General features: G+C 38.5%; 1 protein-coding gene across 1 annotated transcript in view; it reads left to right on the plus strand.

The window, feature by feature from the left end:
• LOC103260831 (C-myc promoter-binding protein) overlaps positions 1-14939 on the plus strand; it is an 80922-nt gene that overhangs the window by 25748 nt on the left and 40235 nt on the right. Inside the window, exons 4-8 of the mRNA XM_021712558.1 lie at positions 2025-2357; positions 5623-5872; positions 9553-9622; positions 11661-11830; positions 13292-13533. Of these exons, the coding sequence (XP_021568233.1) occupies positions 2047-2357; positions 5623-5872; positions 9553-9622; positions 11661-11830; positions 13292-13533 (1043 nt within the window). The 5' untranslated portion in view covers positions 2025-2046. The remainder of the gene's footprint in view (positions 1-2024; positions 2358-5622; positions 5873-9552; positions 9623-11660; positions 11831-13291; positions 13534-14939) is intronic.

The following is a 14939-nucleotide window of genomic DNA, read 5'->3' on the forward strand; positions in this document are numbered from 1 at the left end:
CTCAGGCAGTCCACTCACCTCAGCCTCCCAAAGGCGCGGGATTACAGGCTGAGCCACTGAACCTGGCTAGTACTTTCTTTTTAGTGTCCATCTAGGAGCCATTTCTGAAAAGTTCAAGCCATTGTTAGGATGTTCAGAAGTCTTACGTGTATGGAAATTGCTGCATAGGAGTCATATATATATAAATGAAACAAGTAGGAGCAGTCAGTCCTTTAGTTGCATTTTCTAGGCAAATAGTGGGAATATTTAAAGAGTACATGTGAACAGTGAGTCCAGATTCCAAGAAATGTGTCATGAATTCTGAAAACTCATGACATTAGCAATATAGAAAATTAAATGAGTTTTGGGATTATGATAAAAATGTTGATAATTACAAAGAATCATAGGCTACAAAAGAATTTCTTTGCCCTCAGGTATTTTATAGTCGACAAAGGAAGGCTGTTTAACATTTTCTAAAGCTTGTTCTAAGGGTTTTTTCTAGTTGTTAAGTGGGAAAATAGGGCTCATTGTTTAAACAGACTTAGGAAATCCTGGGTTAAGCAACGTTTATCAGCTACCTTTATCAAAGAACTAATGTGGCACATACATATATATATGTATAGTTGTAAATATCGAAAGGGACTGGAAGCGTATATACCTAACTTATTTGTCCATGGAATCCTTTATTTGCATTTACTGGAACTATGTCTAACATGAAACATGCTAGGAAATTCTGTTTAGATTAAACTTTAGTTTTCTATAACAGTGGTATATAAGTAATGACAGTACTGTGGAGTGTATTCAAGTTAGAGAAAAAAAATAAAGGTTAAGTGATACTAGACAATTGGAGGCGATTGCAAATAACAGATTATGCTTTGTGTATTTTTTCTTTGAATGTGTTATAATCATGCATTTCTGTTATAATGTAACAACCTATTTTTTTGTTGAAATTCTTCAGTTTGATATATCTGCTAAGAATCATTTCTGATAGATTTTTTCTTGTGTGTCTTTGTAGTTTTGGAGTAGGAGCTTATTTATTATTTTTAATTTTTATTTTGTGTTGGGGGTCTCATTCTATCACCCAGGCTGGAGTATAGTGGTATGGTCATGGCTCATCTCAATCTTAACCTTGGGCTCAGTTATTCCTCCCACCTCAGCTTCCCAAGTGGCTAGGACTACAGGCTCACACCACCACACGCAGCTAATTTTTTGATTTTTTTTTTTTTTTGTAGAGATGAGGTCTCCCTGTGTTGCCCAAGCTGGTCTTGAATTTCTTGGGCTCAAGCAGTCCTCTCTCCTCAGCCTCCCAAAGTACTGGGATTACAGGCCACTGTACCCAGCAAGGGCATACTCTCTAGAGCTGTCTTACATTTGCTTCCCAAGGAGTATCACTAGCCTGGGAACACTTTTATTGTTAATTTCTCAGTTTTTAGCTTCTTGGGACTATGTGGAGGCATGGGTTCAAACCCCAAATATGAGAGTGAATTGACTTGTTGCTATAAATTCTCAGAGGAGACTCTCTCTTATCCCCATGACTTAATTCTCTTCCTGTGCTCATAGATAGGTCTTTTAATTTTACTCCTGTATAACTGGGAGTATAGTCCTTTGGAACGCTTGGCTTTATACAGATGTTGCAGTTCCCAGTCTTATGTTGTCCTCAGGCCTTGTCCCCATCCCTGTAATACCTTCTAAACACAAACCTCTTAATTACTGAGATCAGCACATTTCCGCATTCAGGGTCAGTTTATAGAATGCATTCTGACATTTGGTTTCCTCAGTGTTTTAGACCCCTGGGAATTTCCTTACATTCTTACAAGTTAAGCTATACATTTGAAAGGATGTTTTTTGCTGTCTACTTAGGTAACCTAGGTTTCCATATTGCAAAAGTTAGAAATTCATGCATTACTTTTATAATTAAAAAAAATAAACATTTTTGTTGTCTAATAAAGTGCTCTTTTTGTAGTTTTTTGTTCTTATTTGCACCAAAACCACTTATACCTATCTGGCTTACTGTAGGAGAATCCTCATCTTTCCCTTCTTTTTAGATGTAACCTTCTGTAATGGAAAATGATTGAAGACAAGGGCCCTCGTGTTGCTGACTACTTTGTTGTAGCAGGATTAACTGATGTTTCAAAACCTCTTGAAGAAGAAATTCACTTCAATGATGCTTGTCATAAAGTAGCTAAACCAAAAGAGCCTATCACAGATGTTGCTGTTATTATTAAGTCTCTTGGGGAGGAAGTGCCGAGGGATTATGTTTGTATTGATGTTACTCCAACGGGATTATCAGCTGATCTCAACAATGGAAGTCTTGTGGGGCCGCAGATTTACCTCTGCTACCGAAGAGGGAGAGATAAACCTCCACTTACAGATCTGGGGTAAGTGTTTTTTAAAGCGACTTACTCTTATTGATCCAAATGATATGCCTTGTAGATTTTGAAGTTAACTGGTTAGTTTGCTCAGTAATAGAGGCAGGCAGCTTTAGAAAAATATACAAGTTTGTATCCAGAAACCTGTGTTCTCTGCCTGTCTCCTCTTACCTCTCTTTGCCCTCAAGTTCCTAGCCCTCTCATTATGGCTGGGTTTCTTTCCATTAGAGGTAGGAGAATCTGAAAAACATTTACAGAAAAGTACCAGAAAACGAATGTATTATTCTGATCGGAGCATTTTTTTTTTTTTTTTAATGAACTAAGAAATGTAGAGTTATTAAAGGGAAGATACATTGTGAAGGGCACAGTGGGCAGGACAGCAGCAAGAGTGCCTACTGTTTGCTGCTCATTCTTTATTTTTATTATTTATTTATTTTTCCTCTTTCAATTTTTATTTTAAAATTGTGTGGTACAATTCAGGGCTAGGTATACAAATATTCACTCTGCAAGTACCCTTATTGATGAGGTGTGCCCCCCCTTCCCCAGGCAGAAATCAACTACTGTCGATCCCACCTCCCCCACCCCCACCCCCGCAGTTTCCTGCTACTTTCAATTTTTTTCTTATAGTAATATGGTAGTTATTCAAGCTCCACTTATGAGTGAGAACATGTGATACTCAGCTCTTTGTTTCTGAGAGATTACTCAGTATTATAAACTCTAATTCCATCCAGGTTGCTATGAAGTTAATGATTTTGTTCTTTATGGCTGTGTAATATTCCATTGTGTATATGTACCACATTTTTTTTATCCAGTCCTCTTTTGATGGGCAGCACAGTTGGTTCCATGTTCTTGCTATTATGAACAATGCTGTGATAAACACACGTGTGCAGGTATCTTTTTCATAGAGTGACCTGTGTTCCTCCAGGGATTGTGGGGTCACATGGGAGGTCAACTTTTAGAACTTTTAGGAGTCACCACACTGATTTCCACAGAGGCTGTACTAGTTTACACTCCCGCCAACAGTGTAGAAGTGTTCCCTTTTTGCTGCATCTTCTTCAGCATCTATTAGTTTTTCAGTTATTGATGATGGCCATTCTGACTGGAGTTAGGTGGTATCTCAGTGTAGTTTTAATTTGCATCTCCTTGATAACTAGTGAGGCAGAACATTTTCTCATGTATCTGTTGGCTACTTTTATGTCTTCTTTTGAGAAGTATCTATTCATATCTTTTCCCACTTTGTAATGGGGCTGTTTGTTTTTTTCTTTTCAGCACATTTGAGTTCCTTCTAGATCCTTGATGTTAGGCCTTTGTCAGACATGGAGTTGGCCCATTCTTTATTTTTAAAGTACGAGAAAAGGATGGCTTTTAAGCCTGTTAAAATGATCATTGTAGATGGATTCTTAACTTTATGTATCAAACAAGGGCCTTAGGATAAATTGGAGCTTTACCTAGGATACTACATTAAACTTATGACTTTGTTAAACATATAGATAACAGGTTTATTGAGATATAATTCACATATCACACAGCCACCCATTTATTTAAAGTGTTCAATTCTGTGGCTTTTAGTATTTTTACAGTTAAGTAACTAGCACCACAATAAACTTTAGGACATTTCTATTATGCCAAAAAGAAACCCTGTACTCATTAGTAGTTTCTACCAATTACCTCTAAACCCCTTTAGCTCTCTGCTGTAACCAGTCAACTTTCTGCTTTTATGAATTTGCCTATTCTGGATGTTTCATGTAAGTGGAGTCACACTAGATGTATGGTCTTCTGTGACTGACTTCTTTCACTTAGCATTCTGTTGTATTTGCCAGCACATGATCCTTGGTATGGCTAAATGATACTCCATTACATGGATATACTGTTTATTCATTCTTCTGTTGATGGATATCTGGAATTTTTCTGCTTTTTGGCTATTATGAATAATGTTGCTGCAAATGTTCATGCACAGATTCTTGTGTAGACATGTTTTCATCTTTCTTGTGTGCAAACCTAGGAGTGGGATTGCTGAGTCCGGTGGTAATTTTGTGCTCAACCTTTTGAGGAACTGCCAGACTTTTCCATATCGTATTCCCACCTGTAGTGTATGTGGGTTTTAGTTTCTCCAAGTCCAAGATTCAGCATGTCATGTTGTCTTTTTTTTTTTTTTTTTTTGAGTTGGAGTCTCACTCTGTCACCCAGACTGGAATGCAGTGGCCGCTCCCGGCCACTGCAACCTCGACCTGCTGGGCTCCAGCGATCCTTCTGCTTCAGCCTTCTGAGTAGCTGGAATTACAGGCACACGCTACCACACCCGGCTGATTTTTTTGTTTATTGTAGAGATGAGGTCTCGCCAAGTTGCTCAGGCGGGTCTCAAACTCGTGGGCTCAGGCAATGCACTCACCTCAGCCTCCCAAAGCGCGGGATTACAGGCTGAGCCACCGAACCCGGCTCGTAATAGAATTTTATATAAGGGAATATTGATTGATGATGAAGACATCACCTGTTATAACAGTTTTTATAACACATGCAGAAACACATTTAATATAGTAGAGCTTTAAAAGATTTCTTGACTAATGCCAAGGACTTGGCATTGAAGTACAAATCATTGAATTCTGAGGGAATAAACTAATATTATTCAAGCATTATGTTTTCTTGGTATCCCTAAGTGCTTTAAATATAGTATTTAGAAAACTTAATGAATAGATACCAGGCGGCCTGCCCTTTATTAAAAGCCTGTGATTTTACCCTAAATAAAGAAAAAAGGAAAGAAAAACCTAGTGTCTCATCCTGACTTTGGATTAAAGATAGATTTGAGGCTATATTATCTTAAAAAGCCTAAAACTGTCTTGTAAAGCTGAAGGAAGTATTGGAGATCAGCGTGTGCAAGTGGGTTCTGTACTATCTGGGCAAGTAACCGTTTGTAAGATTTTGACTTTGTCCAAAATGCAAGTTGATTTTTTGAAAGAAGATGCTTGGTTTTAGAGACAAAAATAAATTAATTAATAGTTCTATTAAATGGAGATACCTTTGGGTTAAGTTACTGTCATTCTCTGGTTTATGTTAACAAACATGATGGTTTATCTGAATTTTTCCTTATATTATTTAAAACTTTGGTAGGAAAAGAGTTCTTCTTTAATTTTATACAAGACCAGCAGTCAAACTTGCAATAAGATTGGAATGTTTTTACCACACTGCTGCCTTTAAGGATCAGTTAATGATGCCTAAGAATATTACCTTTCACAATTGAAGGTGCTTTGTGAATTTATTTTTTTAATTTGTTTTTTAGGGTTTTATATGAATGGAAAGAAAGATTGAAACAGGGGTGTGAAATTATTCAGAGTACTCCCTATGGGCGCCCTGCAAACATTAGTGGCAATACCTCATCACAAAGAGTTTATGTTACTTACCGGAGAGCCTCTGAAAACATGACTCAGAATACCCTGGCTGTCACAGATGTGTGTATCATTATACCCAGCAAAGGAGAAAGCCCACCACACACATTCTGCAAAGTTGACAGGAATCTTAATAACAGCATGGTAAGTGACTTGTTTGCACTGATAAACTAACCACTGGTGAAAATAACATAATTTTAAATAAATTTTTTTCAAGCAGCATAGCATAATTATAGAATTGAAAAATATGTTCTTAAAGATGTTACGTATTTTATTGTTTGGAGTGTATTTTAGTTGTACTTTCAAAAGAAGCTGCATGAAAATCTTTTTTTTTTTTTCTTCCTAAATAAAAAAAAAGCTCCCCCACTTCCTACAAAAGCACTAACCATGACTACCCTCTCCTGGTGCCCAGACTCCACCCCCCACACTAGCCTGTGGAGGGCATGACATTGGCAGTCTTCCGTCCTCCTTCCCTCCCTGTCTGATTATCTCCTCCAGCATGCAGAGGCCTCCTGTCTTCCCCAGACGTTGTGCCCTGTGTCCCTTCCCTCCACTACTGCAACTCACCGTTCTTTACGATAAGCATTTTGCCCCATTCCTCACTCTGCTCTTCCAGTCAACCTGTTGTCTCCGTCCCTCCACAAGATTTCTCTTGTTGAATCGACAATTCATTCTTCATCTTAATTTTTAAGCAGGTTTTGACATAGATGATTACTTCTTCCTTATTGAAACAGTGCCAGGAGAAAGAATTTGTTCTCAGTGTTTTCTAGCTTTTTCTTCTACTTCAGCTTCCCTCTCTGCCTTTGTGTGTTCCTTCCTACCTCCATAACCACTTCACCATGGAGTACCTTGGGGTTTAGTCCCTGCCAGCATCTTCCCCATGCTGACTCGGTCCTTTGCTGACTGATCACTGTGGAGTACCTCAGAGTTCAGTCTTCCCCAGAGCGATTGTGTCCTTTGGTGACCTAATCATGGTGGAGTGCCTCAGGTTCAGTCTTCCCCACTCTGACTGGGTCCTTTGGTGATCTGATCATTTAAATGCAGGCCACATGTGACTGGCTTCTCAGTCTGTGTGTCTAGTCAGAACTCTAATTCATCATCTGTTCTGGAATAGCTTATTTAATAGAGCATCTCAGATTCAACATATCCAAGAACTCTTGATGTGTCTCTCCAAACCTGCTTCTCTTTATAGTTTTCCTCATCTAATAAATGGAAGCTCCACCCTGCTAGTTACTTAGATCAAAAATCCTTGGAGTAATCCTAACCTTTATCTTCTGCTTCCATTCTGTTCTTCTGTAAACTCTAATTTCAAAATATATCTTGAACTGGACCACTTCTCAGCTCCTCTGTTGCCATAACTCTGGTCTAAGCCATCATTGTGTCTTATTAGCATTATTGCAATAGTCTTCTAATTCAGGAGTCAGCAAACCTTCTCTTCATAGTGCTAGATAATAAATTAGGTTTTGCAGGCCATATGCAAGCTCTGCCTCATATTTGTCTATTTTCTTAAACCCTTTAAAAATGTAAAAGCTGCCAGGCTCAGTGGCTCAGCCTGTACTCCCGTGCTTTGGGAGGCTGAGGTAAGTGGATTGCCTGAGCCCGCAGGTTCGAGACCCATCTGGGCAACTTGGCGAGACCTCATCTCTGCAATAAATCAAAAAATCAGCCGGGTATGGTTGCGCATGCCTGTAATTCTGGCTACTCGGAAGGCTGAGGCAGAAGGATCGCCGGAGCCCAGCAGGTCAAGGCTGCAGTGGCCGGGAGCGCCCACTGCACTCCAGTCTGGGCAACAGAGTGAGACTCCAACTCAAAAAAAAAAAAAAAAAGTAAAAGCCATTCTTAGTTTAAGTATACAAAGATAATCCTCAAGCCAAATTGTAGGCACAGTTTGCATCTGACTGGCCAGCCCTTCCCTCCCGCTCTCTAGCTGCTCATGTCAGTAGCAGTGTAGCAGGGGTGGAGGTGTATACATAGTGTTCGGTTATGATAATAACAATTTTAATTATATACTATTTTTAATTATCGATGACTTTATACTTCTTAATTTGCATTAATTGTGTAAGGAATGTCTGTATCATAAAGCTAATTATTTAATCCTTGTTTAAAGAACTTTTCAGTAAATTATTTATATATTTATTTAGTAAAACTTAGTGAACGAATGTGTGAGACCCAGGGAGTACAGTGGGGAAGGAAAGAGTCCCTGCCTTCACTGCATTTATCTTCAAGGGGGGAGGACAGATAGACAACAAACAGAGTGGGTAGTGACTGGGAGGACAGGCAATCTGGAATGAGGAGGTACTATGGGCCAGGACAGTTAGTAAGACTTTCTCCAAGGAGGAGATTTTAAGACTCAGTGAAGGCCCTCACTTGCACTTCTCCTTGGTGTGTCTGAGGAAGGAGGCCTGTTGGGCTGCAGATGTGAGGTCAGTAAGGCCTGTGGGTTTTGTTTTTAATCTAACACCAGGCCATTTGAGGGTGACAGTCTGGCTTACGGTTTAGTGGGCTCACTCTGGCTGTAGAGCTGAACTGTTGAGGGACACGACAGGAAGCCATGAGATTGGTTGGGTGACTGCAGGTGTGGTCCTAGTGGAAATGGTGATTCCTTGGTCAGGAGCAGAAATGTGAAAATGGCCATGGTCCAGGTGAAAATGGCAACTCCTTAGTCAGGAGCAGTAGTGATGAAAGTGGCCATGGTCCAGGTGAAAATGGCGACTCCTTGGTCAAGAGCAGTGCTGGTGAAGGGGGTGCAAAGCAATCAGATGAGGGCAGATTTCAGAGGTGGAGCTGACAAATCTTCAGATGGGTCACATGTGGTTTAGGAGACAGAAGTTAAAAGTGACTCCGGAGTCTGAGGACAGATTAAACTGGAGCGTTTCTTGAGGAACACGAGTGAGGTCAAGGTTGCAAGGGACAAGACTTTCTATATCATGAAGCGTGTGAGGTACTGTCAGACACAGAAGTGTAACAGGCAGGTAGCTGTGGGTTGAGGAGTGGAGGTGGGTTGATTTGCAGCTGGAAAACATCTGAGACTCCTCAGTGAGTACCTGTTTTTTAAAGCCATGGAACTGAATATGTGTCTTTAGAGAAAGTGAAAAAAAGAGATGATATTACCTTTAATGATTAGGAAAAGAGAGAGGATGCCACAAAGGAGACTGAAGAGGGGTGACCGGAGGTTTGGTGGGAAGCGCTAGCACAGCTTGATCCCTAAAGCCAAGCAGATGGTGCTCAAAGGGAGTTGCCAGTGGTACTCAAGGCTGCTGAGAGACTGAGCAAGGTGAAGACCAGGACTCAGCAGTTAGACTTGGCTTCATGGATGTTGGTAAGGTATTCTGTTAAGGAGTGATGAAGATTAAAATCTGATTTGAATTTGGAAGAGCATAGGGAAATAAGTGGATATAAAAAATTACAACTCCTTCCTGAGGCATAAACAGCTACTGAAAAACCTGACAATATCTGGGATGGGTTGTGGAGTCAAAAGGAAGGTATGCACTTGGGTCTATTTCTTAGTTTACCATTTATGCCCAAAGTTTGAACTTAGAATAAAATCTAAATTGTTGTGGCTTAGTTTTGTTTTTAGAGTCAAGTTTTCCTCATGTTATTGCTGTTGCAAGGGGAAAAAATGTTAAATTTCACTTCTGAAAGAAAAGGGACTGTGTGACTCTGTGTTTTGTTTTGCAGACAAAACAGACAACTGAAAATAGCTAGCAAAGGGAAATCTGTTGCTCCATCTTAGAAATAGACACTGGAGAGCTCAGAGAGATTCCGTTTTATCTAACTCCTGCCTTCTTAAATTAAATGATATCTCCCCTTTTTTTTTAATTCAGTGGGGATCAGCAGTATATTTATGTTATAAAAAATCGGTGGCAAAGACGAACACTATATCTTACAAAGCTGGTAAGTATACTTTTTCATGGGATACTTTATATATAAGTGCATTATGAGACCCAGTAAGGTTAAAGAAAGGCAAAACCTGCCTATGATGGGTTAGTTTAAGGACCGGGATCATGATCTGTGCCTTTTGATTCTCAGTTTTTTCTTCGTCCATATGTTTATTGGAAGCTTAATGGAAGGTTAATTTTAAAATAAGGTGGTTTTTTTTTAAGCCTTAGGTTCAAATAAACAACTGATAAGTAGATCTCAATTCTCTCTTTTCAATTAGCAGACATATGGAAAAATATATTTATTTTCCTGTTAAATGAATATTTCTTTAATATATGAAGTCTGTAGTTCATATGCAATTATAGTTTACAATAACGGAAAACATTATAAACTAATTTGTAGTTTTGCAATGCATAGTTGAAATGCTCAATTTCCAGAGACCTCAACATATCAAACGTACTAATTTTATTTACAAGAGAATAGATTCAGCCTTTTAAAAAATATATTTTTAAGCTGGGTGTGGTGGCTCATTCCTGTAATACCAGCTTTTGGGGAAGTTGAGGCAGGAGAATTACTTGAGCCCAGGAGTTAAAGACCAGTCTGGGCAACAGCGAGACCCTGTCTTTAAAAAGTATATATATAGGCCAGACGTGGTGGTGCAAGCATTTGGGAAGCCGAGGTGAGAGGCTTGCCTGAGCCTGTGGGTTCAACCAGTCTGGGAAACATGGTGAGACCTCGTCCCTACAATAAATCAAAAAAATTAGCCGGGCATGGTAACACGTGCCTGTAGTTCTGGCTACTTGGAAAGCTGAGGTGGAAGGATCTCCAGAGCCCAGCAGGTTGTTGCTGGGATGGCCATGAGTGTCACTTCAACCTGGGCGATGGAGTGAGACTCTAACTAAAAATATATATATATATTCTTTTAATTATTTTTTAATTTTTATATATTTAGAGAGTACAATTGCAGATTACTTTAGAGTTCTAGACTCACTTTCTCTTCTGCCTTTGGTTTTCTAGGACCCATAATTCATCACTATTTCTATAATTACTTTATGACTTTATTATTACCTCATGACCTGAGATAGTAATGCAAAATTAACTGTAGATTCTTTCTTATAGGACATACTGGCTGGCTAGCATATAGTTAGAGAATTTTAGAACTGCCTTGTACCTTAATCTACTTTATCTCATTTTATACATGAGAAAACCATAGTCCTGTAGGTATGTCATTTCTCAAGTCCCAGAGATATTACTGGCAGAACCAGCCACTCTTGTTCCCCAGTTTATCTTTTTTGTCTTTGTGGCCATGTCTGTTGATGGTTTCCACCTGACTTTAAGGGCTTCTTGGTCGAGGAACCTATTTTTTGTTGCTAGTCCCACAAAATTCAGTACAATGCTCTTCTTCTAGAATGTATTCAATAGAAGATGCCTGGACCATTTTCCAGACTAGTCTACCTAACATGAAATCATAGGCCACTTGAAACTCTCTCTTAATGTAACCTGGGGTTATTTAGAAGCTGAGCTGGAGGTGATACTATTCTGAAGACATTGTAAATATGTGACTCTCCTGTTTTTATGAGTAATTTTCTTATATTTATACTAGAAGTTGCATATATATGCCTATCAGATATGGATTTTAATATGTAAAAGTCCCTGGAGGGAGAACTGTTGAGAGCTGATGAAGTAGATATATTCAAGTAGCCATACTGAACATTTTTAAAAATTAGAAGGCTTTAATTTAGGGTGATCACAAACTGAATTTTTAGGAGTGTGTTTATGTGTTTCTATAGGATTATATGTTTATGTTATAATGTTTAAGGATTAAAATCTGTGTGAACCCTACTGAGTATTAATTACCTAAATAATATGACTATAATGCTTAAGGATTAAAATCTAGATGAACCCTACTGTTGCATTCACTGTTATTTGATGAACATATATGCAGTGTTTTGGCATTCCAAATGTGTGAAATAATGAAGCATTTTACCATCATTGAAATAGCAAGCACCTAAACTCAAAAGGTAATACCTGATATTTATGGTTGATTTTATAGGTCTAATTTGTAGATATCCTCAAGAAGATTATGAATCATTCTCACTACCAGAATCTGTTCCTCTATTTTGTTTACCAATGGGTGCAACCATTGAATGTTGGCCACCAAATAGCAAATATCCTCTCCCTGTATTTTCTACATTTGTGTTAACTGGAGCCTCAGCTGAAAAGGTACTGTGTTTTAACAAAATGTATCTGTAAATTTCTTGTACGTTTTCAAGTTTTAAGTTTATAAAATGCAGGGAACAGTAGGAAAAAAAACTGGTTAAATTGAATCCATTGTGCATACCTCTTCCACTTGATTAAAATAACTATATCCAGAGACATAGGAAAAGATAATTTTCATTCTGTCTTATCCTCTCAAATGTTTTTTTGTGAGTATGGTGAAAAATTTTTTTCATCATCAAATGATGATGCCTCACTGGTTCATTTTCTATAAAAAGAAGCTTTGAAAAAAACATTCAGTCCATTATTAAATATGTAATGTGATTTAGAGTTGTGAACTATTGTAGTTGGAAGGGACCTTGGAGGTTATCCAGTGAACTATTATGGTCAGAAGGGGCCTTGGAGATCACTGAGTGAACAATTATGGTCGGAGGGGCCTTGGAGATCAAGTCCAGCATCCTTGTCTTTTGGATAGGGAAATTGAAGTCCAGAAAAATTCGTTGACTTGCCCAAAGCTGGAGTTTGTGTTTCCTTATCTAAATTTCTTCTCACTAATAATTATTTTCAACCAGTTTCTTATAGAGAATATTGGTACAATTGCTTTCACTCTTTATTAGTACAAGTGAATTTAATCAAAACACTTTTCAATTGCAAGGAGACGTAAGGATAGCACTATATGAGGGGGGACCTCAAGAAAACCCCAGAGTTTATTTATTAAAAAATGAGTATTCTTACATGTTTAAACTTCAGTCACCTTCAAAGTACTCTCCATTTGATGCAATACACCCATCAAGATGCTTTTTCCATGGCATAAAACAGTTTTTAAACTGCCTTGTCAGTTTTGATGCCTTTTCGTGATTCTGCTGTTTTTTGTTTCACCTCTTCCAAATCCAAAACATTTCCCTTTGAGGATTTTTTTTCTTCCGGGAAACAAAACAAAGTTGCTTGGGGAAAGATCAGGCAAATAGTAAGGGTGGGACACGGGGCTCATGGCGTTTTTGGTCAAAAACCGCTGAACACTCAGCACGGTGTGGACAGGTGAGTTGTCATGGTGAAGAACCAGTCATTGCTTGTCCACAACTTGGAACGTTTCTTCCACAAATCTTGACACAACCTTCTCAAAGCTTCCAGATAAAAACTTTCATTGACCATTTAATCTGGACAAACAAATTCTGAGCCCACCCTCCAAAAGATTTTTATTTTTTTATTTTTTTAGTCCTCCCCTCGTAGTTCTTATATAAGTCAAGAGAGCAAGAGAGATGTGACTTCACCAATGTGTTCCTAATACTTGGCACCTCACCTGGCTCATAGGAAGCATTTATTAATAAAATTGCATATTAATGACATCAAATATATAATTAAATAAGGAAATTAGATATAATTAATGGATATATAAATATTTAACTGACGATGTAATTTGGATAAATGGTGCAGAGTGCATTTACTGAATACATACTTGTTTTGCAGGTCTATGGTGCTGCTATTCAGTTTTATGAACCATACTCTGAGGAGAATCTCACAGAAAAACAGAGACTTCTTCTGGGTTTAATGCCATCAGCAGATGGGAAGTCTGACAGTTCCAAAACAATTCATACTAACAAATGCATCTGTCTCCTTTCTCACTGGCCTTTTTTTGATGCATTCAGGAAGTTTCTGACTTTTCTGTATCGTTATTCCATCTCTGGGCCTCACGTCCTTCCAATTGAGAAGTAAGTTAGAATTTCAAAATTTGCCAAGTCTTTCCATTATGTGGTAAATTTGTACAAGTAATTGAGTAGATTTTATAGGGAAAATGGATTTCCCAAGAGTTATTTGAAAAAAAGAGTTTTTTCAGTCAGGTAATATTTCTCCATTATACTAATGAAATGAAATAAATATTTCCTCTTTTAAATGTTTTTGTGAAGCTTAGAGATCCTAATTTGGAGAATTAGTGGAACCTTTTTTTTTTTGAGTTGGAGTCTCACTCTGTTGCCTAGACTGGAGTGCAGTGGCACACTTACGGCCACCACAGCCTCGACCTGCTGGGCTCAGTTGATCCTTCCACCTCAGCCTTCCAAGTAGCTATAACCACAGGTGCATGCCACCATACCCAGCTAATTTTTAAAAAATTTATTGTAGAGACGAGATCTCACCAGGTTGCCCAGGCTGGTCTCGAACCCCTGGACTCAGGCAATCCTCTTGCCTCGGCCTCCCAGAGTGCTGGGATTACAGGCTTGAGCCAGCATACCTGGTCAAATTCATGGAACTTTTAAACTAATTTTTAAATTATTATTTTATATAATTTAAGTTTATTATGAACCTTTAAATATATTCCTTACTATTTTTACATATGAATTTAAAGGGATAAAAATTATGTGATTTTTGTCTTTATTTTAGTTATTTACCTTAAAATCATTATCATAAGAGCAATCAGTGTGTAATGTTATTACTCCTTAATTATTCCTTGCCCATTCCGCTCTCAACTCAGTATTCTAATCTAGGATCAGGACCTAGAAAATTTTTTTTATACTCTTAAAAAATAAATACCTCTTGGCCAGGTGCAGTGGCTCATGCCTGTAATCTTAGCACTTCGGGGAGGCTGAGTTGGGAAGATTGCATGAGCCCAGGAATTCAAGACCAGCCTAGGCAACATGGTGAGACCTCATTACTATAAAAATTTTAAAAATTAGCATGCATAGTGGCTTGCATCTGTGGTCTCAGTTACTTGGGAGGCTGAGGCAGAAACATCTTCTGAGCCTAGAAGGTTGTGACTGTGGTGAGCCATGATGGTGCCACTGTATTTCAACCTAGGCAATAGAGTGAGGCCCCAACTCAAAACAAACAAAAAAGTACCCCAAAGAGCTTTTCTTTATGTGTTATATCTATCAGTATTTACTGTAATAGGAGTTAAAACTGAGAACCTTAAAAATATATAATTCAGCCAGACTTGGTGGCTCAACTTGTAATCCCGCGCTTTGGGAGGCTGAGGTGAGTGGATTGCCTGAGCCCGCAGGTTCGAGACCCGCCTGGGTAACTTGGCAAGACCTCATCTCTACAATAAATAAGAAAATATTAGCCGGGCGTGGTAGCGTGTGTCTGTAGTTCCAGCTACTTGTAAGGCTGAGGCGGAAGGATC

This window comes from Carlito syrichta, unplaced genomic scaffold (assembly GCF_000164805.1).
Source record: "Carlito syrichta isolate Samal-C Ts95f unplaced genomic scaffold, Tarsius_syrichta-2.0.1 Scaffold303358, whole genome shotgun sequence".
Taxonomy (NCBI): domain Eukaryota; kingdom Metazoa; phylum Chordata; class Mammalia; order Primates; family Tarsiidae; genus Carlito; species Carlito syrichta.